The sequence below is a fragment of the Gigantopelta aegis genome, chromosome 10 (assembly GCF_016097555.1).
Source record: "Gigantopelta aegis isolate Gae_Host chromosome 10, Gae_host_genome, whole genome shotgun sequence".
Lineage (NCBI taxonomy): Eukaryota > Metazoa > Mollusca > Gastropoda > Neomphalida > Peltospiridae > Gigantopelta > Gigantopelta aegis.
The window spans coordinates 17,717,009-17,744,128 of NC_054708.1; the positions used below are offsets into that span (position 1 = coordinate 17,717,009).

A 27,120-nucleotide genomic window follows, 5' to 3' on the forward strand; every position below is an offset into this window, starting at 1 on the left:
TGAAAATCTTCGGATATTAACGTTTGCAGGCTTGTGTGCAGAAATTGGCCTCGGTGCCGTGGTGTGGTTAAGCAATTGGACATAAGACTGGTAGGTACTGGGTTCGCAGCCCGATACCGGCTACCACCCCAGAGCGAGTTTTGTGTGTGTGTGTGGGGGGTGTCTAAACTGAGGCGGGCCGAGTTTCAACAGTGAGGATGGTCGGGGTATGGGTTTCTCGTAACATTTTATAAACTATATAAACATTAAACACCAGTTATGTAGCCTGTTGGATCAAATGAAATAATTACTTAAACATTAATATAACTGTACGATCCAATAAAATAATTCGTTACAATTACAATTGCAAATATCGCATATATTTAAGAAACTAGAATTCCGTGGAATGAAATGCCTCGCCTACAATACACTTTTTCGTTTTCGCTGATAGTTACATCGACAGAAAGAAAAAGAAAGAATGTTTTATTTAATGACGCACTCAACACATTTTATTTACGGTTATATGGCGTCAGACATATGGTTAAGGACCACACAGAAACCCGCTGTCGCCACAACATGGGCTACTCTTTCCGATTAGCAGCAAGGGATCTTTTATTTGCGCTTCCCACAGGCAGGATAGCACAAACCATGGCCTTTGTTGAACCAGTTATGGATCACTGGTCGGTGCAAGTGGTTTACACCTACCCATTGAGCCTTGCGGAACACTCACTCAGGATTTGGAGTCGGTATTTGGATTAAAAATCCCATGCCTCGACTGGGATCCGAACCCAGTACCTACCAGCCTGTAGACCGATGACCTAACCACGACGCCACCTAGGACGGTAATACATCGACAGAAGCTGGGCCCAATTTCACAAAACATCGTAAGCATAGTTTTGCACGTAAACCTAAATCTACGACTAAAACACAATTCTTATTACTATCATAGACAGTACAGCAAATATAGTTTTAAGTACACATATTTAATTTTGTTTTGTCATTAAAATGGTCCATCTTCTGTAATGGTGTAATTTTCCGTGTGAAATAGATGCCAAACACGTGTAAAGGTATGCCCGGTATTACTGCTAGTCGCAGACGTAAACTTAAATGTTTAGTGAAATTGGCTCCAGCGCCCCGTTCCACAAAGCGATCGTAGCGCTAAGATCACCATAAGTGCATAACTACCGTATGCCCTTAAGGTGATCTTAGCGCCAAGATCACCGTAAGTGCATATGTTAGCTGTCCAGTTACAGTGATCTTAGGGCTAAGATCACTTCGTGGAACAGGGTCGGCCCCATTCCACGAAGCGATCTTAGCTCTAAGATTACCTTAGGCGCATAGCTACCCTATGCACTTAAGTTGAGCTTAGGGCTAAGATTGCTTCGTGGAACAGGGCCTAGGTCTGTAGGAATAATATTTGGAGTGCAAGGACTAGAGCTGGACGGTATACCGTATATACCGTTCGGTATCGGTATTATGTCAATACCGATTTACCGTACCGAACAAATTTCAAAATACCGAAATTTCGGTATTGAAAAATATTTCTCGGAAAGTACTAATAATATATCTGACGAATGAAAACTGGGTTGGCATAAATCAGACGAGAGCCTTGTGTATGGAGTTTAATTGTATTTAGATGAAATTTGCGGGTGAGCCATAACACAGGCATGCATTTAAAGCCGAGTATACCGAAAATAGCGCTGGATATCGGTATCGTGTCAATACCGAATACCGTACCGATACCGAAGTAAATCAACCCAAAATTACCGATATCGATACCGAACCTCAAATTTCAATACCGCCCAGCTCTAGCAAGGACACAGCCAATCTAAAGTGGAGGCAATACGCTTCCGTAAGGAGGGTGGGGGAACAAGACATATTTATAGATTAGATAATGTTTGTTTTGTTTAATGACACCACTATAGCACATTGATTTATAAATAATCGGTTATTGGATTTCAAACATATGGTCATTTTGACAGTCGTAGAGAGGAAAACCACTACATTTTTCCATTAGTAGCAAGGGATCTTTTATATGTACCATAGATTAGAGAAACAAACACAAACATTTTTGTTCTCACCTGGGAGCATAACCCTCCTCCTAGTTCCTACGGGCCTGAAATATTTATTTCAATAAATTTATAAAATAATTAAATAATAATAATAGAATAATGAATACATTTTAAAAATTATTTTAAAAATCAAGTAAAATTTTAATTTAACAAAAATAATTTGTTACATTTTTTTAATATTAACAATCACAGATGTAACTATAAACCAAGTTGTACTGATATGTCTTATAATGTTTTAGAAATGAAACTAAACGCGAAACTTTTAATGACCCTAGTTTTTAAATATTAGGCCTACTTACATATGGCGTATTGTTTCACTAAATTATAGAGATTTTTTCTTGGGTTTTTTTTTGGGGGGGGGGGGGGGGATAACATTTTTCGTTCAATAAAAACATTTCCTTTCCACAGCACGGAAAATACATCGGCTATTGGATGTCAAACTATAGTAAATGCTGCAAAACGCATGCGGCTAGCCGGAATAAAATAATTGTACAGTGTGTATATGGTTTATATGCCCAAAACGCAAGACGCACACGCATCAGTAGAAGCCTTAATAGTAATAATATGTACTTATAGCTGGCTTTTTAATTTTTTTTATGTATTATTTACAATGAATGACTGAATGTTTAACGACACCCCAGCACAAAAATACACACATCGGCTATTGGGTGTCAGAAGGTAAGTACTAGTACATGTATATGGGAATATTATTTACATTAAGAATAAAATGTATATAATTACATAAAACCACAATTAAAGAGCTGTCCAGGGGAAAAGTATGATACAATACAAATACCAATGTTAGTGCATGTATATTTAAAACTTTGTATAGAAATCCCAGTGTTTTAACAACTTTAAAAATAATTCTGAGTGGAATTTAAAATATTCCAAAACATTTCTGGTGCCAAATACTAGTATATCATTTCTTGTAGGCTTCAGACTGGCGTAGGTAGGATTTTGTATTGGGGCGAGGGGGGCACCTGGCAGCCAAGTAAACAATGATATCGAGTATGCCACTGATCACACCTAAATTTCCCGGGATTGGGAGAGGGGGCATATAAAAGATCCCTTGATGCTAATCGAAAAGAGTAGCCCATGAAGTGGCGACAGCAGGTTTTCTCTCTCAATATCTGTGGTCCTTAACCATATGCTTGACGCCATATAATCGTGATTAAAATGTGTTGAGTGCGTTGTTAAATAAAACATTTCCTTCCTTCCTTCTTCCATCTAAGGTCTCCACGAGTACTCGGGTACGGGTCGAATCTAGCACGACTCGACGAGTACCTATGGAATGAAGGACACTAATTTAATTCTCCTTTTTTACACGTCATTTTGTCACATGCTTGCAACCGGTTTCCTTATAGGGCTATGAGAATGTGTGGAAATGCAATACAATGGCATGGTTTGGCATCTATGTTCAGCGCTGGAATTAAGATGCATAATACTATTTTACTTTATTCCTTAGTCTCATTATCATCTAGTCGGGTACTCAGGTGCTCGACCAATATTTTGGACCCGTGGAGGCCCTAACACTGTCCCAATAATTTTGCCAAGTTGTAAAGATATATTAGTTAATATGATATATACAATCACTGTTGGCGACACCAATTAACTCGGGGCAAATTCAATGTAGACTTAGCATCAGTGTCTGCCTTTCCATTGCCCCTAATGCCAACATGGCTGGGTACCCATCAAAATTTAACATCTTTATTAGCAATGGATAGAAAGACACGCTTTCGTATCACCATCCCAACCTAGGATTGCTTCAACTTCATGTACATGGAGACGCGAAAGTGTGTCTGTAAAAATAATACATTTGGATGCACATGAATCCTTAATTTAACGATTGCCCAAATTTCAGCACTAAAGATTGATGCTGAATCCGGCAATCTCATAGAAATTATTGTGTCTGATGGAAAAACTGCAGCAGAAGTCACGAAATTGCCATCCCGCGATCCGTCTGTGTAAACAGGAATGTAATCAAGTCACTAAGTACGTACATAGGTATATGTAAAAATAATAATAACAGTAAGACTTTGTAGGTAGGCATATTTAATATAATAATATTACAGGGCCGTAACCAGGAATTTTTTACATTTTTTTTTTTTTTGGGGGGGGGGGGGTAGACGAATTCTTGGAACAAACGAGCATGGAAGGCATAAGATACTAGTGGTATATTTGATATGTCAAAGCATACTGATATTTGACACAATATCCTTTCACTGATTCGGATTCGTATTTTTGTGTGTCGTTAACAGTTATCTGCAGAAATTATGTCGAGTGCAAATAATAACTAAACAATGTTTAACATTATATGGTAAAGCGCTCGCTTGATATACGGTCGGTCTAGGATCGACTCCTGACGGTGGGCCTATTGGGTTATTTTTAGTTCCAGCCAGTGCACCGCGAATTGTATAATCAAAGGCCCTGGTATGTGTTATCCTGTCTGTGGGATGGTGCATATAAAATATCCTTGCTACTAATGGAAAACTGTAGAAGGTTTTCTCTCTAAGATTATATGTCAAAATTACCAAATGTTTGACATCTAATTGCCCATGATTAATATATCAATGTGCTCTAGTGGTGTCGTTAAACAAAACAAACAAACTTTAACTTATAAATATGGCTAAACAAACTTTTTTAATTCACAACAGCAAGTATAACATAGTGTTTAGTGCTAAATGCATTATTACGAGTGTTCATGTTTAGTATTGGTGGCCATCTTGGATTTGGTAACCTTGTCATGCTTGAAACAATTTCCACCCTATTTTTTTAAGCCTTTACAATCCAAAGATACAAAATCAAATGAAAATTTGCTTTTAACAAAAAATGTGCACGACATTACACAAAGGCCTACACTAAATAATATGTTTCTACACAAGTTTTTACATTAATTATTTAACCGTGAGAAAGAAAAATAAAAGTTAACTCCACCTGTGAACACATAACATGAACACGATTAATCTAGAGAAAAGCTTTATTGACATTTCTGCCATTTTATTTGCAAATTAATTACATATAATTGACAGACATACTTAGAGTTGTGACAAGAAGGCAATTGTACCCTCAAAAATAAAAACGAAATGGGACGTGTGTTTTGTTTAATTAATTAATTAATGTTTGTAAATGCAATGTTTGTCTTCCTGGAGATGACGTATCAATGTACCCGACGAATTTTAACACATAATTTATAACTTCTTATCTATCAACATATGGCTATCAGATTCCAGTTTTGTTCCAACTGTAGGGAACGGGCGGATCAAACAGAGGAGACCAGGGGAAACCTGTCGCTATAAATAAAACTAAATGCCCTCTTTAAAATCATTTGTTTACAATTTTCATTTTAAACTTTTATTGAAGTGACCTTTTCAGGAGTTAATTTATGTGTCCCTTTGCCCTTGGTCACCCCACCCTCCTAAAATATTTCCTAGATGTTCCTTTGGTAGGACATTAAATAATTCCATATGCGTCCGAAGGTCCCCCTCTCTGCCCCCCCCCCCCCCCCCCCCCCCGCAAACTGAATATTATGCATTTCCATCAAATTAAAAGGCGAATAAATACATGACTGTCCAAGACATAAGTGAATCGGCGAGTAAGTAATAAGGTCTTTTGCTATTCAAGTCATTGTACTACGTGAAGGTTTTTTTCTCCAAGTAATGGGGGTGGGGGGGGGGGGGCGTAGCCCAGTGGTAAAGCGTGAGCTTGATGCGCGGTCGGTCTAGGATCGATTCCCGTCGGTGGACCCATTGGGTTATTTCTCGTTCCAGCCAGTGCTCCACAACTGGTGTAACAAAGGCTGTGGTATGTACTGTCTGTTATTCTACCTACATATTAGTTTTTAAAAATCGAAAACAAAAGAAAGAAAAAATATTGAACAAAATTAAGGTTGGCTGTTTTTGTATGGTCAGATTCTCAAACTGTAAGTGGTTTCAACATTGAACAACGAACACGTGATTGATAATACAGGTTTTTATCCCCAGACTTCCGTAAAGGTTACACAGTTATACCATGGCACTGACTATATAAACATGTGAATCAGCACTTCTAAAAATCAGTGCATATATGTACAGCAAAATACTAAGTCTCATTGCTGTATCACGAAAAGGAAGACCATTATGGCTGTGAAATTACATAAGATCATAAAGTATAGTCACAATTAAGAATATCTTTTAGCATAATATAGTGCTTTAACGTTATTGGTAACACATCCAGTGCTTGAGACTTTTCAGCAACCTGTTTACCAAAATATTGGCGGAAAACATTCCTGCAGATTGAAAGTAAACTCGGCGGTCTACATTTGTGATAACGTAATAAACTTGCGAAAGTTTCGTTTTCAGACGCTGCCTCTGGCATGTCATCGAGAATCCAGTTCTCTTTTGACACGTTATAGCCAGCTGAAATGAGCAACATGGCCATCTCCGGAGCACCATTAGCTGCCGCCACCCATAGAGGTGTTCTCAGTGTATCGGACACAATCTCCACACGTCCTGTCTGGTAATCCGTGTCAGTTAAAAAGCTTGGAATGTACATATTCGCATTCTTTTGCAGGAGAAGTTTGACAGGTGCAGTTTTTCTAAAATAAACGGCAAGCCATAGTGGGGTAGCACCGGTTTTGTTCTTAACATCTGGGTCTGCGCCATGACGTAGCAGCAGCTCGACTGATTCTACATCACCATTAAGGGAAGCATCATGCAGCGGTGTAGTCAAATCATTATTTGAATTATTCACGTCACAGCCATAAGGAAGGAGCAGTTTGATCATCTCTGGGTGACGTTGTTGGGCAGCCAAAGACAAAGGGGTATTCTTTTCGGTTGTCTTTGTATCGTGGGATGCCGAATGTTCGAGAAGGACCTTCGCTGACTCGACGCTACCGTTCCAGGCCGCCATGTGTAGGGCAGAGTACTTGTGGTTGTTAGTGATGGAAATATTGGCACCACTCTCCAGGAGAAGGTTAATGATCTCCCAGCTGTTGTTGTTGGCTGCTAAAACAAGGGCAAGATGCCCATCATCTGGGATGTGATTGGGATTTGCTCCAGCGTTTAGCAGTATAGTCACAAGATCCACATCCCCTGCAAAATAAGATTTATTAAATTGTAGTGTATATATATAGTGTATATATATAGTGTATATATATATACGGTATATATATATATATATACACACACACACACACACACAGGGCTCACACGACCGGGCGAAGTGAGCCCAAACTTCGCTCTGACCAGCCTGACTTCGCCGTGCCAGTCACCTTAAGGCGAAATCTGTGTCGCCTTTTAAAAAATAGTCATCACTTGCAATGTACACATCATGGTGAAGAACTTGCGGAACACCTATTGATAGATAATAATTAAGTGTGAAGTATCTAAGAGTTTGAAGAGAGACTGGCGCCACAAAATCATGTGTCAGGCTCACATATACCGGTAGACTGTCTAGCTTCGACAACACCCGTGCCTGGCACTAATAGTTGGCCTAAACGTGCTACTGACTGTTGAAGCGTATTGTCAGGCGAATATGCTGGAAACAAGGGTGGGGATCTAGACTAAACTGGATATCCAAGTCGCTAATATATTATACTTGACCGTTTCTTTGCTTATTGCTTACGATTTACAAAAATCTCTAGAACAGAAACAAAACAACGATTTTAGCAATTTTAATGACATATTGTAGACATATAAACTTTTAAAAGTTGCCTTCATAGATAAACAATTTTCATTAAAAATAAATTATAAAAAAACAAACAAACCCAAACACATTTACTTTGAAGCAGACTATAACATACATATGGAATTATTACACCTGACAGGTGTGATTACGTACAAATGCCTGGTATAATAATAGAATCTAGCTTTATTAGTTGTAATTTCATCCTACAGGCAACGGTACATGGCAGCCTATCTTTGTGCACGAGAGCCTACATCTATTCATACCATCTTATACATACATCGGTCTACCTCCATTCAGAAAAGCCTGATTGTGAGCAGCCAACCTCTTTACATGACAGTCTAACTATCTATGGTAATATACCCTAGGCACATTATCTTACACGTATACGGTACATAACAACCTACCTAGAAAGAGACTATCTACATTATAATCTTAGCTCACCTCTACACACAGCAAACTGTAGTGCTGTTTCATTCTGGGTATCTGTCACATCAACTGATGCTCCGCTCGAGAGCAGAATTTTAGCTATGTCTGCAAAACCAAACCTAACAACATGCATCAGGGCTGTCATTCCTTCGATATCCTTGGCATTGGGGTTAGCACCAGCTTTCAGCAATTGAATCACGAATTCCACATGTTCCATTTTGGCAGCGATGATCAGAGGTGTTTCGTAGAGGAAATTGGGCATGTTGACATCGATGTTTGGAACATTGATCAACAAGTCCACGATGGTGCTCTTCTTATCCTGCAGGGCCTCCATCAACGGGGTATGTTTATCTCCCTTGGAGGGACAGTTGACATCAATGTCGTCTAGAGTCAGCAGATACCTCACCAGACTGACATGATTCCTCTTGACGGCTATGAAGAGAGGAGTGTATCCACAGATCGTCGTCTGTCGGCTCATAGCACAGCCTAGTTCTACAAGAAACTTGAGCATGTCCAGGTCCCCCACTGATGCAGCAGCGTGAGACAGGTACTTCGTCCCTTGTTCTGACACCGGATGCTCCTTGTCGGTCAGACACGGACACTTGCCCTGTTTAATGAGGTCGAGGACCTGGGTTAGCCGGTCGCCCTGTGTGTCATCTTCTTGATGTGGATGTTCCTCGAACTTACGAACACAACTGCATCCCGAAAAATACTCTGAGAAAAAAGAAGCCAACAATTAAAAGAATCCTAAAGGCCAATGGAATACAGGACCACACCACACATATATATATATAGCCTTGTTTTTAAACACTACCGCATATTTTTCACTATTAGGTCCGTTTTTGATAATTCTAACCAGACACTCTTAACGTTTCATTATTTGAATTGGCCATTTCCGTACATCCGAGTGTTTCTGATCATCCCGATGTTTGTAATGCCACCAAATGCATTTCCCATACTTTTAGAAACACTACCTCTAGGAGTTACTTTTAGAGACGAGCCTATTTTTATGCGTATTTCCTCAGTCTTAACGTCACAGACTCTTGTTTCACTTTATTGTAACTTCATACAGATGTATTACAGATCTGTAGATTAATCAACCGTAGTGTCCATTTTTACGAGCTGAAAGTATTGTCGCCGATGTAAGTGCAATTTAATTTCAACTATTTTCTCAAAAATTAACTGGCCTTCCCCACCAATGTACGACAGTCCAATACAGTCGAGCGTGCCTTTGAGTGTATATAAGGCACTTGCATGAACCGTTTTTGGTAGATGCTTGTAGTACGGTATAGAACATACATTATATCAGGTTTGAAGGTATGTATTCAAATATGTATATGTGTATATTACCACCGCCCCATGCATATGATTTAAATGCTTGTAATAAATTGTTGATAATTCTGAATGTCCACTAAATATAAAAAATGTCAGTTACTATAAACAATATCTTATGACATATTTCAGCTAGATTTCCATCTGCTACAGGCATAAAAAAAAAACCCACCCTGAAATTACACTACTATACATATGCAAGATACAACTTAACTACTCTTGATAAAAAGAACGTCAGTGAAATAATTATACAAACCAATAACAATTGGGCTATTCAGATGTTGTTGGTGTGTTTTTAATAAGTCTTTGTTGCCACGAATTACTGCTTTGTACATCTCCACATAAACATTTCTCAGTTCTGAAATGTGAAGCAAACCCAGTCGTTCTGTATTACTCATCATTTCATTATAAACAATTTTTAAAAAATCTAGACCTTCGAATAAAGAAACGGCAATGTACATGCAATATGTAAATTATGTAAATGTTGTTTTTGGAGACTATTAGTACTATTACTTACTGATATCTATAATAAGGAATCACTGGCTTAAAGGGATCCAACAAAGTGTTTGTTGTCGTCCTAATGTTTTCAGTAGCCCAGACCAGATTTTACCTTCCTATAATTTGATACGTATGAAAAAATATATATTACGAAGAAAATCAACAATGGCTGCTCCAAACAACAGCAGAAGACTGCAAAGACATTGGTTATGCAGACACTGCTATTGTTAATGTTGAATAAAATATATTTAATATTTAGTTTTGGTCATCATCAAGGATCTGTTAGTTGGAAACATCTTACAATAGCTGTGAACTCGGGGCAGTCCTTTTAAAATAGAAAGTACGTGTACATATATCGAACAATTAGTCTGATTAAAGTCGGCTCTACTAGTTGACCAGTTATAGACAGGTGGAGCTGATTTCAGTCAGATTGATAGAACAATCTACAGTGAAACTCTCCAAGACCGGACCCTCTCTAAACCGGAATTCTCTCAACACCGGACGTATATCAAAGTGATGTTTATCCTACTATAGGTCTGTAGATGAAGGCACATTCTTTACATTTTAAAACAAAAATTAATAAAATAATTATGCGAATCATAGAAGTTCACTTAATTCTGTATTAGCTAGCAATATTTGTACAACGAAAAGGTCATTTTACTGATGTCCATTAATTATTAATAGCACTTCGCTTATACGAGCCCAACCTCAATGTTTTGTAAACTCAATCTGATTTTAATCCGATTGTTGTAAATTTGATTTACCCGAGTTATAATCAGAAATTTATATTAGTACTTTACCTGCTGAAGCTGAAATATGCACTTTGGGAGCATCTTCCTAGAATAAAACATGCCATTGATATAGTTGAAAATAAAAATACAGCCTCTACTAACAATATATATATATATATATTTAAAAAGTGCATGGGTGCTTTATATATAGTTAATAGAACTTGCAGAACTTGGTAACCGCACCAACCTAAGTTTATTTCAAATACATTTTAAAATTGTCCTACTAGTGTTAGGAACTGGATAAAAGTTTGTGATCGATCATTAGATGCACAAGCCGATCACCGATCGCCTAATAACCGATTAAAAGATACATTATGTGTTCGGGTACTAAAGCTGCTACTTTATGCCCAATATGTAATTAGCTGTATATTAATTACTGTAATTACTGCGCACAAAACGTTGAATATATTGAACTATTTTTAACATTATGTTATAATAATTAAGATATTTAATTACAATTTATACTGTGTAGCCAAGTCATTATTGATCACGAACATGTGATGTAATGTCACACTTCACCAACTTCACTTATTTGCATTGCACTTGAATGCAAGGGGGGGGGGGGGGGGTAGGAATGGCTTTTCATAAGTCTCTCAATTTGTATTTAAACTGATAAAAACATGCTGCACGTGCACCTTTTGAGCATAAAAGGCTGTTAGGATTGTGATTGCTCAGTCACTTGCTGAAGAATTGTAACCCTGAGCCGACTGACATTGGAAGAACGTCTTAGAGCCATAAGGATGTTCCAGGCTGGACTTACCCAGCTCATCAAAGGAATGTCTCACGGTCAATCATTAGAATACTATAGGAGAAGCCACGGTGACGTCACATGTTTTGATCACGTGGTACCGCGTGAGCGCTGGTAGGCAAGAAACCAGTTGACAATACTGGCATTAGTAGTAATGAACAATCGAATGTTTTTCCGTCAATTAAATCAGTGTAGACTAGTTTTGATGAATGGTATTTTGTCATGGTAATTTCATACGTTGTTGTTAGATGCACAAGTCACTGTAGTAAGGATTATGAAATTAGTTTCATCAAATACAGTGGAAGCGAAACGTTGAACAGTTAAAGCTGACAACAATCAACTTTGCCCATCCCACAACGGAGATCGTCATTTTATACAAGGTTTGTTGTATGTTATTCATTCGTAATACTAATAACGTCAGTATTTATTGAAATGAAAATTGAAAAGATAATAAAATAAAAAAATAATAATAATAAAAGCCCCCACCAAACTGACATGGAAACAAAGTTACCCTGTGAACAGTAGGCCTACCCAGTCAATCGACAAACAACGTTTTATGTAACTTTTTGTTTGTATTGACAGATCCATTATAGTGGGTTAAAACAAAAATCTGAATATATTTTATATTGTATTATGCCATAAAATATGTAGGTGGCTGGAGTATTTATATTTTTAATTAAATAACAGGGAGCTGTGTGTGTGTACGTGTGTGTGTGTGTGCAATCAAGCATATATATATTGTTTCATATGAAAATGGTTGTGAAATATTTCCATTTATTAATTATATTATATGTTAATTATAATGTTTTACTTTTTTTATTGAAGAAGTGATCCACAGGTGTATTTGTAATGTGTAAGTTGATTTTTTAATAATAAAATAAAAGGTATAAACATTTCAGGGTGGGATATCAGGTGTATGAAATCATTTGTTTGGGATTAAAAATAAATAAATACTAATAATAAAACTGGATATTGATCCACAAGTTGGTGATAGCCATTATATTTTATTAAAAACATAAATTATGTTACATGCATTTATTATATAAGTTATCTGAATTTGTTTGCAGGAAATAAAGAAAGAAAAGGGGAGCTGATTGTATTTATAAGTATTATTGTAATCAGTGACAGATGTCAATATGTCTTCACAAATACATTTATGTGTATTCAAATATTTCAATAATATTCAATATACACAATATAAAACTTTCATACTTATATATCATAGAAATTTACCAATTTTCTTATTTTTTCCTAGGTATCAGTGATCCCTGTTTATGGACACAAAGAGAACTGGCAACTCTTGGATGAAAAATGGGCCTTTCACGATGAATTAAGGGCGTTTAAGTTTTAGGGTGAATTAAGGGATGCTAAGGAGAACACTGGTATCAGATTCAGCGATTCTTTTCTACAGTATCTCATGTTTCTGTGCATAAGAGGGATACCAGAACTTTTTTCACTGACTTTCCAAACTACCATGTGCAATATTATTGGGGCTATTCAGTATGTGATGATGACATTGATAACACACTGACTTTCCAAACTACCATATGCAATATTATTGGGGCTATTCAGTATGTGATGATGACATTGATAACACACTGACTTTCCAAACTACCATATGCAATATGATTGGGGCTATTCAGTATGTGATGATGACATTGATAACACTTGGATTTAATCTTTTTTTACCAGGATCTCGATTTTCTAATAAAAACAGACTTTACAAAATCAATAAAATTATATCGAGAAACAGTAGACAACACATATTTATTATTTTCTTTTTCTATTATCATTATAAACCAATGATCAAATGATATTTGCATTGTGTTAATGTGTGTCTTACATTAAAACATTGTATTGTTACCATTTACAGTAATTTGTTGTTTTAACTGGTTTATTAATCAGGTTGAAAGTGATAGCCTTTGAAACTGTGCCTCTTGTCAAAGGTAACTGACACTGTTTTAGATTTGAAAGGAAGGAATCTTTTATTTAACAATGCACTCAAGTCATTTTTAATTACGGATATATAGAGTCGGACATGTTTAGGGATCACACAGATAATATTAGGGAGGAAACCTGCTGCTGTCACATAATGGATTACTCTTTCCGATTAACAATAAGGGATCTTTTATATGCATCAGCCCACAGACAGGATAATAAATAGTGTAGCATTTGTTACACCAGTTGTAGAGCACTGGCTGGAATGAGAAATAGCCCTATAGGACCACCAACAGGAATCAATCCTAGATCGACTGCATATTAAACTATGTCCTGGCCTGCATGGGGATTAGGTGATTAAAATATTAATGGCAATTTTTATGTATATATATATAAAAAAATAATGCTACAAAATGTTCTGAAGATGGAACCACAAAGGTGAGGGACCAAGTAACTTTGAGATGTATCCGGTTTAAAAAAGGCTAAGTTCTGTACTAATATTTAAAAAGGGATGCTGTAGCTAGAGGGAGCAATGTATGTGTGGTCATGGAACATGTATGGAAACTAAATTTAGGTTCCTCCATTTTATACAATGTGTTAATATGTATCCGATATCAGCAAGTTTAAGGAATAAAAACGGACTTGATAAAATTATAGTTTTAAAGTTTTTGTAAAGTTTTCTAATAAGATACTTGCTTAAATTTATTGTTGATGAAAAGCCTTACAAATGAACCAGTAGACAAGTCTGATGTGTTATATATATATATAACTACTGTCTATATATTGTCTACTGGTTGTTTCATTTGTAACAAATGTTCATATATATATATATATATATATATATATGTTAATGTGTATCTATATGTACATATATATGTATATGTATATATACATATATGCATATATATATAGCATATATATATATATATATATATATATAATATATATATATATTATATATATATATATATATATATATATATGGGTTATTTAAAATTGTTAAAAGAAATAATTTCCTTTAACAAAGTGTAGGCCAATTATTTCTTTTAAACAGTTTTAAATAAAAAATATAGGCCTACTCGTTTTATTTTATTATTTTTATTTGTGTGTGCGCGCGCTCGTTTGTAATGCTTTACTTGAAATATGGACCAGACGCTTTAAAAATACATGGACTAAAAATATTTATTCAGGTGAAAAGAAAAAAGAAAAAAAAGGAAGTTTGCTATAGTTTTGAACTCGGTCAATCGTCAAATTGTATGGGTGGAAAGAGTACATGTAGCTATGTAGAATAGCGTTCCCGTGCTACAAGCGGTAATTTAAGCACGTGTTGGCCATTCTTTGCTATTCACGCTACGCTAGTTCGCTTTGTTACTAATGGCCATTATGATAGACTTCTGCCTACCAGATGCGCGCGCATGCTGATACGTGACGTCACTTCCCTAAACACATGGCTTCTCCTATTGGAGTCAAATCAAGTAAACTCGTCTACAACAGCAACTCTCACAGGCAAAAGGGTACCGAGTCTGTACACGACCAGTTCGTAACCGCCTGTTCATAACTGCTGCTTTGATACCCACCCGTAGACCGTACATTCCTTTATCTTTAACAGCAAGACATCGCTAAACTCGTTTGGAATGGCGTGTGCGTCATCTTCGATGGACAAACGCTCGTTGGACGCAGGCCATATTTAGTTACGAATCCCGGTTTAATAATCTGGACTTCAATGACGTTCATGTAAGGGTTTGGCGCGGTCTAGGTGAACGCTACCAAGAGGCTGCTGTGGTACATCATGATCGGTATGGAAGTAGGTCAATAATGGTGAGGGTGTGATCACTATGACACGCAGAACATATATCCACATTTGTCAAGGAAGAGTCACAAAGGTAACATCATCAATCTTCATGTTCTACCATTTGCGCTGGATTGGTGTTCCAGGATGACGGTGCCAGAGATCACCGTGCACGAGTTGTCAACAGAGGCATCAAATACAGACATTGCCTTGGCCAGCAATGTCCCCTGACATTTCGCCCATAGACCACGTTTGGAATGTACTTAGTAGACGCATTCAGCAACGTCAACAACCACAACGAACGCTGGTAGAATTAGGCAGGGCACTGCAGGAAAAATGGTATCAGGTTCCACACATGACTGGCTTTATAATATAGGAACCATGCGACACACGCTAGAGGAGGTTCAACACGATATTGACATAGGGGTGGAATCATAAAAATCACAAGACTAACTTGCATTACATTAAGTGTGGGACTCAAAACACCTTTCATGTTGTTAAAATCAATGAAATTATCACTCTATATATAAACGTTTTTTTAAATAACTTTTATTTTTAACAAAATACTTCAAATATTTATATGCAAAGTATTTCCAATACTATGTCATTTCAACATTTAATTATTAGTGTACTTAGAACAATGAATTATAAGAAAAGTAACTGCTGCATTCGATCACGATTATCACACACGCACACGAGAGAGAGAGAGAGAGAGAGAGAGAGAGAGAGAGAGAGAGAGAGAGAGAGAGAGAGAGAGAGAGAGAGAGAGAGAGAGAGAGAGAGAGAGAGAGAGAGAACACGCGCATCAGTTCTTTCCATTTAAATCATGCATTCAAATTCGGGGGTGGTTGCAGGCAGATGAAAGTTAATCACTATTGAGATCTTACAGCACTGTCATCCATGTCATCAAAATGTTCAAAATCACGTGGGTCCATGTTTCAAGATTAGTCTGCAAATTTGAAAATGAAATTAAAACAAAATAACAATACTAATGATTGCACGATTGTAACTAACGTTGATTAAAGCTGCAGACATTCATCACCATCATTCACTACTGCAAAACACCGGACATCTTCAAAAGCCATCACATTTATAATTGGTCTGTACGAATGTATACTATCGTTTGAGAATGGAAGGAAGGACATTTTTTATTTAACGACGCACTCTACACATTTTATTTACGGTTTTATGGCGTCGGATATATGTTTAAGGACCACACAGATATTGAGAGAGGAAACCCGCTGTCGCCACTTTATGGGCTATTATTTTCGATTAGCAGCAAGGGATACCACATACATAGGCCTTTGATATACCAGTATTGGCGCAATGGCTGGAGCGAGAAATAGCCCAATGGACCCACGGACGGGGATCGATCCCAGACCGACCGCGCATCAAGCAAACGCTTTACCACTGGGCTACGTCCCGCCCCCTTTTGGGAATGGGATGTGTGTGGGGGGAGGGGGAGGGTTGACAATTGTAACCTACTTTTCTATTATTCTTTATTTAGAGTATGTAATTTAGTTTGTAAAAATGTTATAAATTTGTGATAAAATATACCTAATATGGTATTACATGTTTTTATTTGTAGTTTATTTTTATGTTTTAAAATCAACAGTACGTTCCAGTAAAATAGGCGGCTATAGACGTATGGGAGTTATACATGTTTGGGATATACATGTATGAGAGTATGACGAGGCTCGGGTGTTTAGTAGCCCGCCCTTCCATCAATGGTAAAGTGTTATCTTAAGGCAGAGATGAATTTTACTTGTAGATGCAGGGAATTGCATTCCAGACATCTATTTTTCAAAATGTTTACAGGGGAGCATACCTCCAAACCCCCTACAAACTTTGCTTTGTGCCATCTATCTTAGTCACACCCCCCCCCCCCCCCTCCCCCCAATGTCTACTTGCTTCCGTCGTGCCTGACTCTAGACCCCCCCCCCCCCCCCCCCCCCGGTACACCCTGCACAATTTCCTGTACACGTGCCTGCTTATACTGCATGCCCGCCGGTGTTAAAATGTGAACAGAAAAACATTCAAAACTTTGTTTACACTATGCATGAGTCGTTTATGGGACGGCATGTAAATATAAAAGGTGTTGAAAACAATTTATTAGGAGCTTGGCCTACCCCCCCAGGCTACACAAGTGGTTTGATATTTTTGAGGTTGTACTATACCACAAAAAAATCCCATATGTAATAATTCTATAGTATGTGGATAAAAAAAACCCATATATGCAGTAATCAATTAAACTATGGCCCATACAAATTAATATTACATCATCCTACCCCCACCCCACCCCACCCCACCACACCAAATTACTGACTGTACAAAGGAATCTTCCACGGCTCATTTTCATTATAACTGTTTTACAACACCCCTATTTTTGCACAAAAACATAACTTTTTACAGGTACTCCACACGTTTCAAGCACAAGGCTACTTGGCACAATGGTACGAGATGAAATTAACATACGTTTATTGCACAAATAAAAATATTATTACCATAGGTTTTTTTTGGGGGGTGGGGAGTTTGGGGAGGTTACAACTATTGTCACATGTTTTGTATAACCAATGGTAGGACTGGTGGTGTTACTTGCGCTCGTCAAATGTTGGGTCACTTTGAACTTTGACCCAGTCTGTTCAGTGCTAACTTCAGCATGTAGTGGCAATTTGCACATATCACGTCTATCATCTAGGTCGACGACCGAGTACATCATCTACTACATATTTATATAGCCTATGAGTCGGCCATTCCCCCATGGGTCGACTATTTTAAATGACGTCAAAGTACACACCTGTATTTAAGCGGGTAAACAAATAAATACCTAATAAACGGCATAGGGTGTGGTATAAATCCATTCCTTAACCCATTTAATACGAATGTTGGGTGTAGAATAGTGCTCCATATCACAAAGGTTAGATACCTTTAAGTATCCGATCCAGCTGTTGAAAGTCCGTTGACGACAGGTGTATCGGACTATATCCAATCAGGAACGGTGGGGTTACCTTATTCTATTTTTAGCTCGGGAAAACACGCCTGAATGTCTATTTTTAGAACCTCTCATTTGCTAGGCTCTGTGGCCACTATCCTGCTGCCCGGGTACTCTGGCGGAAAGAGAGCAAAGTTACAGTTCGTTTTGTTTAACGACACCACTTGAGCACATTGATTAATTAATCATCGGCTATTGGAAAGAGAACAATACGGACATTTGGACAGTTATAATTGCTCTTTAATAATTGCTGAGAGAGCATTGTAATTGTCCAATTGTCCGTCTTGCTCACTTTTGACCAGTGTACCCGGGCTCCTAACCAGGGGCTTGTAACTCGAAGAAAGGAAGGTGTGTGTGTGCAGTGGGAGGGGGTCGGGCCTCCAAGCCAATTGTTTTGGGTGGGTTTTTTTCCAATAACTCAGGGGAAGTTTCAGTATTTTGTAAAGGGGGTGGGGGAGGGTAGGTGACAAAATTATAAATAAGGGCACATGAGCCGAGCTTCTAAAGTCAGGCGTTCCCAAGGTCTGTATGGTGGGTAGCTTGAATGTCAAGAAGCGTCAATATAAATTATGGGGCGGAACGTAGCCCGGTGGTAAAGTACTCCCTTGATATGCGGTCGGTTTCGGATCGATCCCTATCGGTGGGCCCATCGGGCTATTTCTCGTTCCTGCCAGTGCACCACGAGTGGTATATCAAAGGCCGTGGTATGTGCCATCTATGATCCTGTCTGTGGGATGCTGCATATAAAAGATCCTTTGCTAATAATGGTAAAATGTAGCGGGTTTCCTCTCTAAGACTATATGTCAAAATTACCAAATGTTTGACATCCATTAGCTGATGATTAATAATAATCAATGTGCTCTAGTGGTGTTGTTAAACAAAACAAACTTTTTAAAATTCTATTACGTGTAATAGTGGCTGATCCAGAAAATCCATTTGGGGGAGAGGGGGCAATGACATGAGGCGGAATGCCAAAGGAACTTTGGGGAAGGTTTGAAGCGGGATCGTAAAAAAAGAGAAAATTAATATATAATAAAATTATATGTCGCAAAATTTAGATCCCTCCCTAGATCCGCCTCTGAATAGAATAACGTTAGAGGACACTCGAGCTATATGGTGTGTGTGTGTGTGTGTGTGCCATGGCGGATACAATACAATACAATACAATACAATAACTTTATTTCCATGTATATGTATAATAAAAACATAGTCTGGTTGACCAGCAAAAATAAAGTACATAAAATATTAAACGCTAACATCAAAAAAATAAACAACAACTCTTGTTTAATAAAGTACATGTAGTGTAACAGGTTCTATTGTCTTTTGTCTGTTCTTCGATAATTTTGGTTAATTAAAGTAAATAAATATTATTAAGTGGCAGGGGGTCTAGTTAGAAGGCTAGTTCGTGCTGTGTCCAAATCTGAGCAGAGTTGTGCGACTGTAATGAGTTGTGTTTTAGGGCAGTTGATGATGTAATAACATTTTTCGTATTTATTTAGTGTTTGGAATATTGGGAATTCTGGTGCGAGTGTAATAAAATATTTTCTTCTGTTCGTTTCTAGCTGTTTGCAGTCCACGAGAAAATGTGCCTCATCTTCCACTGCCTCTTTGCAAAGCTTGCAGAGTCGGTCTTTTCTGAGAATATTGTGATACCTGCCTCTTTCGATTTCGAGGCGGTGTGCATTCAACGAATCAATATCTAGTGCCTCGTCTATAGGACAGTCACCCCCCCCCCCCCCGCCCCGAGATCCTTTATCGGAGAATTCATCCCTCTTGCACCGCCACAAAGAGGACTGTCACTCGCAGGGAATATAGAAATATAATATCCATTGCTAATAGGAAGAAGTGAAATATATGCAGCAACAGTTTTGTTACTTTCTAGACTAAGCGTTAAACATCAAATGCGTGTCCAACAGCTACCAACTAAAATTGCTTGATGCCATTTAACATTCCCCCTCTTTGACAAGAAATTTGTCATTATCTATAAACAAATCGATCCGAGCAATCAGACTTGCTTTACTAGTATTTAGTATTTACTAAGTTGTTGGCACATATGCAGGGGTGGGTCTAGCCCCACCATTCCAACTGCTCAAACAGATTTTCCTCCCCATCTCCCACAAATACACCTTCTGAGTAAGCACGTCTCGACCCCCTCCCCCCCATAAACGTCTATCGCCAGTCGTCCCCCACTGCTAAAATTCCTGCATGCCCTTGAGATGAAAATATTAATTTAGTTATTTTTAAACATTTTATCTTGTAATTTTCAATGTTTTAATATGATAATATGATACTCTTTTTTTGTTTTAATTATCCCACTGCACATTTTCCTCTCCCTCCTTTAATTTCAATCTCATTTGCATCCATCTGCATAAGTCTGTAAATCATAATATACAAAGAAAAACCCCTGTAAAAGTACCCAAAAATATGGTTAAAACATGGAGAAAAAAGTAAACAAAGAACACTGTGATGATAATGTGTTTATTATAGGAAGATCCGGTGACATAGTACCATATTTGTTTGTAGATACATTATGTAAGAAGCATTGTAAAAACTGATCTTGATACAATCCTACTATACAAGATGCTTGTCACAAGTGGAACCACACACAAAACCCTGCATGGAACATCATCACTCTGGTATCTGTACCAGTGACATACAACAGACAAATCTCTTCAAAATGTGTGTTATCGGGATTGTATTGACATATTTTTCAGAAGAAAAAAAGAAGAAAAAAATAATCATAAAGAGAAGGAAAAGAAACCCTATTGGCCGAATTTACAAAGCCTGTTTTAGACTTACACACGTGTAACTACATACATTTACTATGCTTAAACACCTGCGTTTTAGAAAAACAGGCTTCATAAATTCGGCATTAAAGGTTTAGAATACTAGACCATCCTGGATGAAAACGGATTGACGTGGTCACCAAGAACACTCCTCCTCTTGATGTGTTAGTGTATGTGAATAGACTCACCAGATGTTGTAGCCATCTTATTTGTATTAAAGAAAGAAAAAAAGAGTAAATAAAAAATAAAACATTGACAAAACCTGTAGTGCATTTAGGAGAGAAAGCACTAGATGCTTGCAAATGATTCATTACGACGAGAAATGAATCAATCGTGAATGCCTATGAGGACTCGCCCTCCTGAATGTTTTACTGTAACAGTAACGAGCTGCCAAGATCTGCTGATCTATCAGTCTGTATCAACAGAGAAAGCAATGTACAGCATTTGTTCACTGTTAAACCTATGAAGCCATTGTGTTTTGAAAATTCATTATAAAATTGTGGCATAATCCCAAGGTATTTTGAATCATGATGTATTGTAGACCTGCATTTGTTCAGTATTGTCTTAAAAATATAGAATATAAGGTTACCATGTTTTAATATTTAGTTTATATCGTGAGGTTTAAACAATGGTGTAACATGCAAGCTTCAGCAAGCTTCTTACATGAAGTATAAAAGTTATTTACTTATGCACTTCAACATTTATTGTTGGTAATGGATGTTTGAAAAACCAACCCACTCATTGACATGTGCAGAATTAATTTCCTAGTGACCTGATAACATATGGCAACACCAAAGTTATCATGCTAGCAACAAAGGTGTTATTAAGCAGTGACATGATAACACTTTGAATTATCAGGTTGGGGTTATCGGGTTACAGGAAGTATGGTTGAATGATAATAATAATATAACATAATACCTGGTACTTCGCTCTGTTTACCAATCATCACAATCTCATAAAAATAATCAAATCTCAACATTTGTCTTATGATTGCTTAATTTTACAACATGGTCATGAATATGTCAATACAACTGGAAGAATACACAGTTTTATAATTACTCAGTCTGTAGTTGAATGCACACAGGAATAGATTTCTCTGCAGTGCCCTCAGTGTGAACATGGCTACACGATCAAGACATACTGATATGGCTGGGGTACAGCATTCAATTGTATCACAATACATATGCTTCTGCTTTCTTATCTTTCACTTTTGTATTTAAAGAAGATTTGCCATCATTTGGCAAGTCAAGAATTTGTTTTAGTTACATGTCTAATCTATTGTATTCTAGTGTAATACTAGTGTGACACAATAAATGTATAGAGATGTCAGAAGATAATCCCCCTCCCCCAATACAAAATTAAAACATTTAAAAAAGGAAAGAAATGGGGGGAAAAAAAATCACCAAGGAATTGAACATCTAATATAAACTTTTCACCCCCCCCCCCCAACAAGTCAATTTCCATAACACATGATATAACTGGAGAAAATTTTATATATATATATATATATATATATAAGTACGGTACATATTATTCTCAAAGGCATGGATAAATAAATAAAGTCAGTATGGTATTGCAGTGTCAATTTGTTAGAACATATAACTGCATGTACATACATGGAATTTGGCAATACATTTCTAGTAACCAAATAACACTCTGTGGTGAATAAAATACTTAGTGATAACACTTTAAACTTACTGTTTAGATTATGAGTACTGGTTAATAAAATGCAAATAAAGCCATCTGGATACACAATACATAATCTCTTTACAACATAGCAATAAAATTGTACAGCACTCTGCAGCAACTTCCCAATTTATACAATCATCATCTCCGTTTAACACCAATTCCTTTAAAACAAAATCTGAATCACAAATATACAGAGTATTTGTAGACAATTCAAACTACCCTTCTTCAATCATCTAAAAATGCTTAAACACACAGCCAAAAATATACAGTTTGGGTATTTTTCAAAATATATATTCATCTTGTGACAAAAAAACGAGAAAAAAAAACAAGCAAAAAAAAAAACGAAGAGAAGATGAATTCATAAATAAAGACTGAACAGATAATGTCAAACGTTTGTATGGTGAGTGAAAAGCACAGCGACACACATACAGTGAAGGATTGTGGACAAGGAACAAACCAATAAAAACCAATGTGTACTCCGTATGCATTCAGTATACAGCCAGCTAACGATAAACATACAGTTAACAAAGGTGCAAATCGGACAGGTGACAGTAATGCATACTCGCAATAAATTAGTAGAAAATGATCCCCAAGAAAATAATTCTCATAAAACTATTATCAAAAGGTCTTTTCCAAGCAAAACAGTTGATTAAAAAAAACAAAAAACCCCATACAGTTCTTAACATTTGAAAAGTGATGCTCAAAGCCTGAATGCAATCAACGAATACTTGATGAAACGACACCCATTGGTAAAGTATGATGACGGCTTGAGGCTGACCCACTTTTAAACAGAATATTATCTCATCATTTTACCATCTTCACGGAGCATGAGACATCTCACTGCTTTACATTCCTTGCTTAAAATACAGTGAAAATTGTTTAAGTAAATACAAAGTATACAATTACAAATTCAAGTGTAACAAACGAAAAAAAATCCAAAACACACCAAATTCACAGGTACAGTTTTAAATATATTACAGCCCTAGCATTTCCAATTTATTCCATTTGCTATGTGGCAAGCTTTCTGGACACTTCACACCATAATAAAAACATGTACACCTGAGAAAGTAATCTAAATATACATATTAACAGAACAATTTGTTTCTGATGTTTTGTGTTATACAATAACATCTGGTTCCCAGTAATGTGGGCAATTCACCAATGTATTTTTACAGCTCATTATGGGTTTTTTCATACACTGTATGAAATTTGGTTTCCCACAAATTCTGGAGTGCCCTCTTATTCATGTTTAATGTTAAGTGGAACATTCCATTGATAAAAAATAATGGTCTTTCATGTATCAAAAAAATTTAAATAAAATAATAATAAAAAATTTAAAATTAAAAAAAATAATTAAAAAATAACATTTCACAGCACAATCGTTACAATAAAAATATATAATGTAATCAGTGACTGGCTGTGTAGGTTTTTGAACCACTCCATTGTTAGATACGGAAATACGCAAAGGCAGAGAGGTCAGCTTATGGTATAAGAAGAACAATCATTTTGACCAATCACTGGACAGAAGAGCCAGCCAAGGCTGGCACCTGTGTCCATGACAGGCATGTGTTACAGTAGCATGTTCTAAATGTGCACGTAAAACCCTATGACCTGACCTGACCTGACCGTGACCAATCATTAAACAAAATAGCAATCACCCTTTTTTTAAAATTTTCTTCTTCATGTTTAATACTGTACACATACTAATTTTAAACTTGGAGTTGCATCTAATGATTGAAACTTTTCTAACACTTTATTTTATATTGTTTACTAAATAATGACGTAGAGATCATAGGCAGTATATTTATCTGCACCCAAAGGAATAATCACACTGTGGCCAATAGTTTCTTGGGTTTGTTTTTTAAAAGATCATTTATGAAGATGACCTGATACTATCAACCCCAAATCCATCTAACAGGAATTCCATTCTCACATGCACTTCAACACATCCAGCACATTCAACAGTAATTCAACTGTATTAACAACTGAATACTAACCTCGGACATCACATCTGAAAATGGATGGGTAGTCAGGGTAGATAACTACATGATTACAACAAAGTATGTGAAGCAACATTTGTTGATACTAAGTTTGTTTGGATAAGTAGGCAGATACTTATGCCATGTGTGACATATTAAGATGTCGGACTATAGATAATTAGAAATTACCCTCACACAACCAGATATCAAATTGTAAGTTTATTGAACATCAACAATGTAACATTACAAGTAGGTCTGCCATGGTTATTTCATGATTATGTAGGTCTGAAGTATACAACAAAATTATTTTCTTCATGTCATAATGCATGTATTTGTTAATAAAGAATTAAAAAAAAGAAAAAGTTAACAGTTTGCTTATTTTTAATGGAATATTTGAAGACATGAAGAATTAGTAAATTAAAAATATATATTAAAGAACAAAAACAAAAGCCAATAAGAAAACAACTGTGATTAAAATATACATAATTAGCCTACAATGTATGTTCCATTCCTCCATTCTAAATTTAATCCACAAGATAGCACTTGTCAAGTTAATTATGTTCTGGATATAATTCAAGAAATAAGCACATTATCCGATAATCGAAGGTAGTGCATGTGTGAGTGTTAAAATTACTGTCAGTGCTGAATACACTAGTACACATATATACACTAAGCTGTATGATCAAGTCCTAGGTTATCTCGTCTATTACTATTCATACTTAGGTACTTCAAATATTTACAATTTTGTTTCTAAAAAGTATTTATTAGCACTAAAAACAGGTTAAACAAAGTAAATATGCATTGGGCCTTAAAGAAAGTTGGGCCATAGCTAATATTTCTCTATATATAAAACAAGCAGTCAGATTTTAACATCAGCCCAACTTATGGCTGGTTAATGCAATATTACTGTAACTTTTCCAACCATTTTCATCCATGTTAAATTTTTAATCTTTGCGAAATGTCCTCTTTTTTTTTTTTTTTAAAGAAAGTAAAAGAAAAAAGAAAAGAAAAAAAAAGAAAGAAAGAAGAAACACAAGGAGTAAAACTGTCTAATCTAACCTTTTTCTTTTACTGGTAAATTAAAATTTATTGTCTTTTGCAGACTATATTTCAAATTCAAATAAATTTCACACAGCATGCACTCCAAGTAAACATACTAGCAAACTGTACCACATTCATGCCAACAATACATACCATAATATTTATGCATAAACACAGAAGGATCAACTTGTACATACATTTAAAAAACAAATGAAAAACTTTTACAACATTTAAAGTACGTACAATGGTATCGATAAACATTTCTGTTTATTGATATTGCTTTGTACTACACTACTGCTTCCATCCATTTAATTTATATTATTATTCCAATAACCAACAACTCTTACTAATGGGGAAAATACAAGATATGTTTAGAAAACAGTACATCCAGCAATCTGAACGCACATTCTGGAAACTTCAACAGAAGTTATCTCCCTTAAATAAAAACAAATCCTTTTATGCACAAACTACTGTCCAGGAGAAATGTAGAAAAACATCAGTCCATGTTTCATTCTAACTTAAACCATCAGTCAATTGGTCAAAGTTCACCTTCTTATTTTTTTTTATTTTTTTTTTAAATACACAATAATTTTAGTCAAGAGGAAAATCTGTTTTTAAAAACAAAACAACTTCCGACTTCTAACAACATCCAGATATATGACAACAAACATCAGTCTGTAGCAATATTTTTGTACACTATTTCATGAGGGCACTTCTGAATATAGGCCACATGTACTTTACATTTGCTTGGGTGTCCTCAATTCATTCGTCAGCTGTCCAGCAATGTCTCAGCTAATCCAACATAAAAACTGTTGAAAGTGATCGTGTTGAACAGACACAAACGAAAAGTGTGGTTGTTGTTAGTAAAATGCATCACAGTATGTCACATGTAGAATGTGCTGGACTGGGGAGAAGGGAGGGAGGGGGGCTGCTATATGACGGTGGAGTGTCGTGACTGCAGCGTCTCCTCCCTGCTCCTAACAGAACCCTGCTGTGTCCGGGAGTAACCGGGGGGAGGTGGGTCCACGTCACCCATCACAATTGCACCATAAAATTTCTCTTGTTCTTCTCGCTGGTGGGCAAATTCTTCTTCAAGTTTCTGTTAAAAGAATAAGAGTGACATACATGAATGGTTAATGTTTGATTACTAGAAAATCTAGTAGTCAAACCTCTCAAAACCGGATCCTCTTTAAACCGGAATTCCCTCAAAACTGGACATTTTTCATGGTCCCTTTTTAAATATCTGTACAGAAGAGAACCTCTCTAAACTGGATACCTCTTAAAACCAGACTTTTTAGTTGGTCCCAAGGGTGTCCGGTTTAGAAGAGTTTCACTGTATATAAAAGCTTTGTCAAAATAAGCTAGTAACCAACAAATGTTATCAACTATTTTAAAT

The 27,120-nt window shown here is 36.5% G+C and overlaps 2 protein-coding genes and 1 long non-coding RNA gene across 10 annotated transcripts in view; 1 reads left to right on the forward strand and 2 right to left on the reverse strand.

Moving 5' to 3' along the window:
* Positions 1-20: 20 nt before the first annotated feature.
* On the forward strand, positions 21-22,483 carry LOC121384717. The gene is made up of 2 exons (XR_005959428.1): positions 21-90; positions 19,792-22,483. It is a non-coding gene; the product is annotated as an uncharacterized LOC121384717 (long non-coding RNA).
* On the reverse strand, positions 5,815-18,605 carry LOC121384714 (ankyrin-3-like). Of its 4 annotated transcripts, none has more exons than XM_041515221.1 (5): positions 18,065-18,605; positions 10,772-10,808; positions 9,730-9,831; positions 8,157-8,855; positions 5,815-7,120 (listed from the first exon to the last, which is right to left on the reverse strand). In XM_041515221.1, the coding sequence occupies exons 3-5, from the start codon at positions 9,806-9,808 to the stop codon at positions 6,189-6,191; spliced, it is 1,710 nt and encodes a 569-aa protein (XP_041371155.1). In that variant the 5' UTR covers positions 9,809-9,831; positions 10,772-10,808; positions 18,065-18,605; the 3' UTR covers positions 5,815-6,188. The 4 variants fall into 4 exon arrangements, with proteins under 4 accessions (XP_041371155.1, XP_041371153.1, XP_041371154.1 ...); XM_041515219.1 differs by lacking the exon at positions 18,065-18,605 and adding an exon at positions 16,125-16,481; XM_041515220.1 differs by lacking the exon at positions 18,065-18,605 and adding an exon at positions 11,523-11,573.
* LOC121384713 (STE20-like serine/threonine-protein kinase) overlaps positions 20,694-27,120 on the reverse strand; it is a 123,580-nt gene continuing 117,153 nt past the window's right edge. For all 5 annotated transcript variants that reach the window (XM_041515217.1, XM_041515216.1, XM_041515214.1 and 2 more), the window contains one exon: positions 20,694-26,823. In XM_041515217.1, coding sequence (XP_041371151.1) covers positions 26,656-26,823 — 168 coding nt within the window. In that variant the 3' untranslated portion in view covers positions 20,694-26,655. The remainder of the gene's footprint in view (positions 26,824-27,120) is intronic.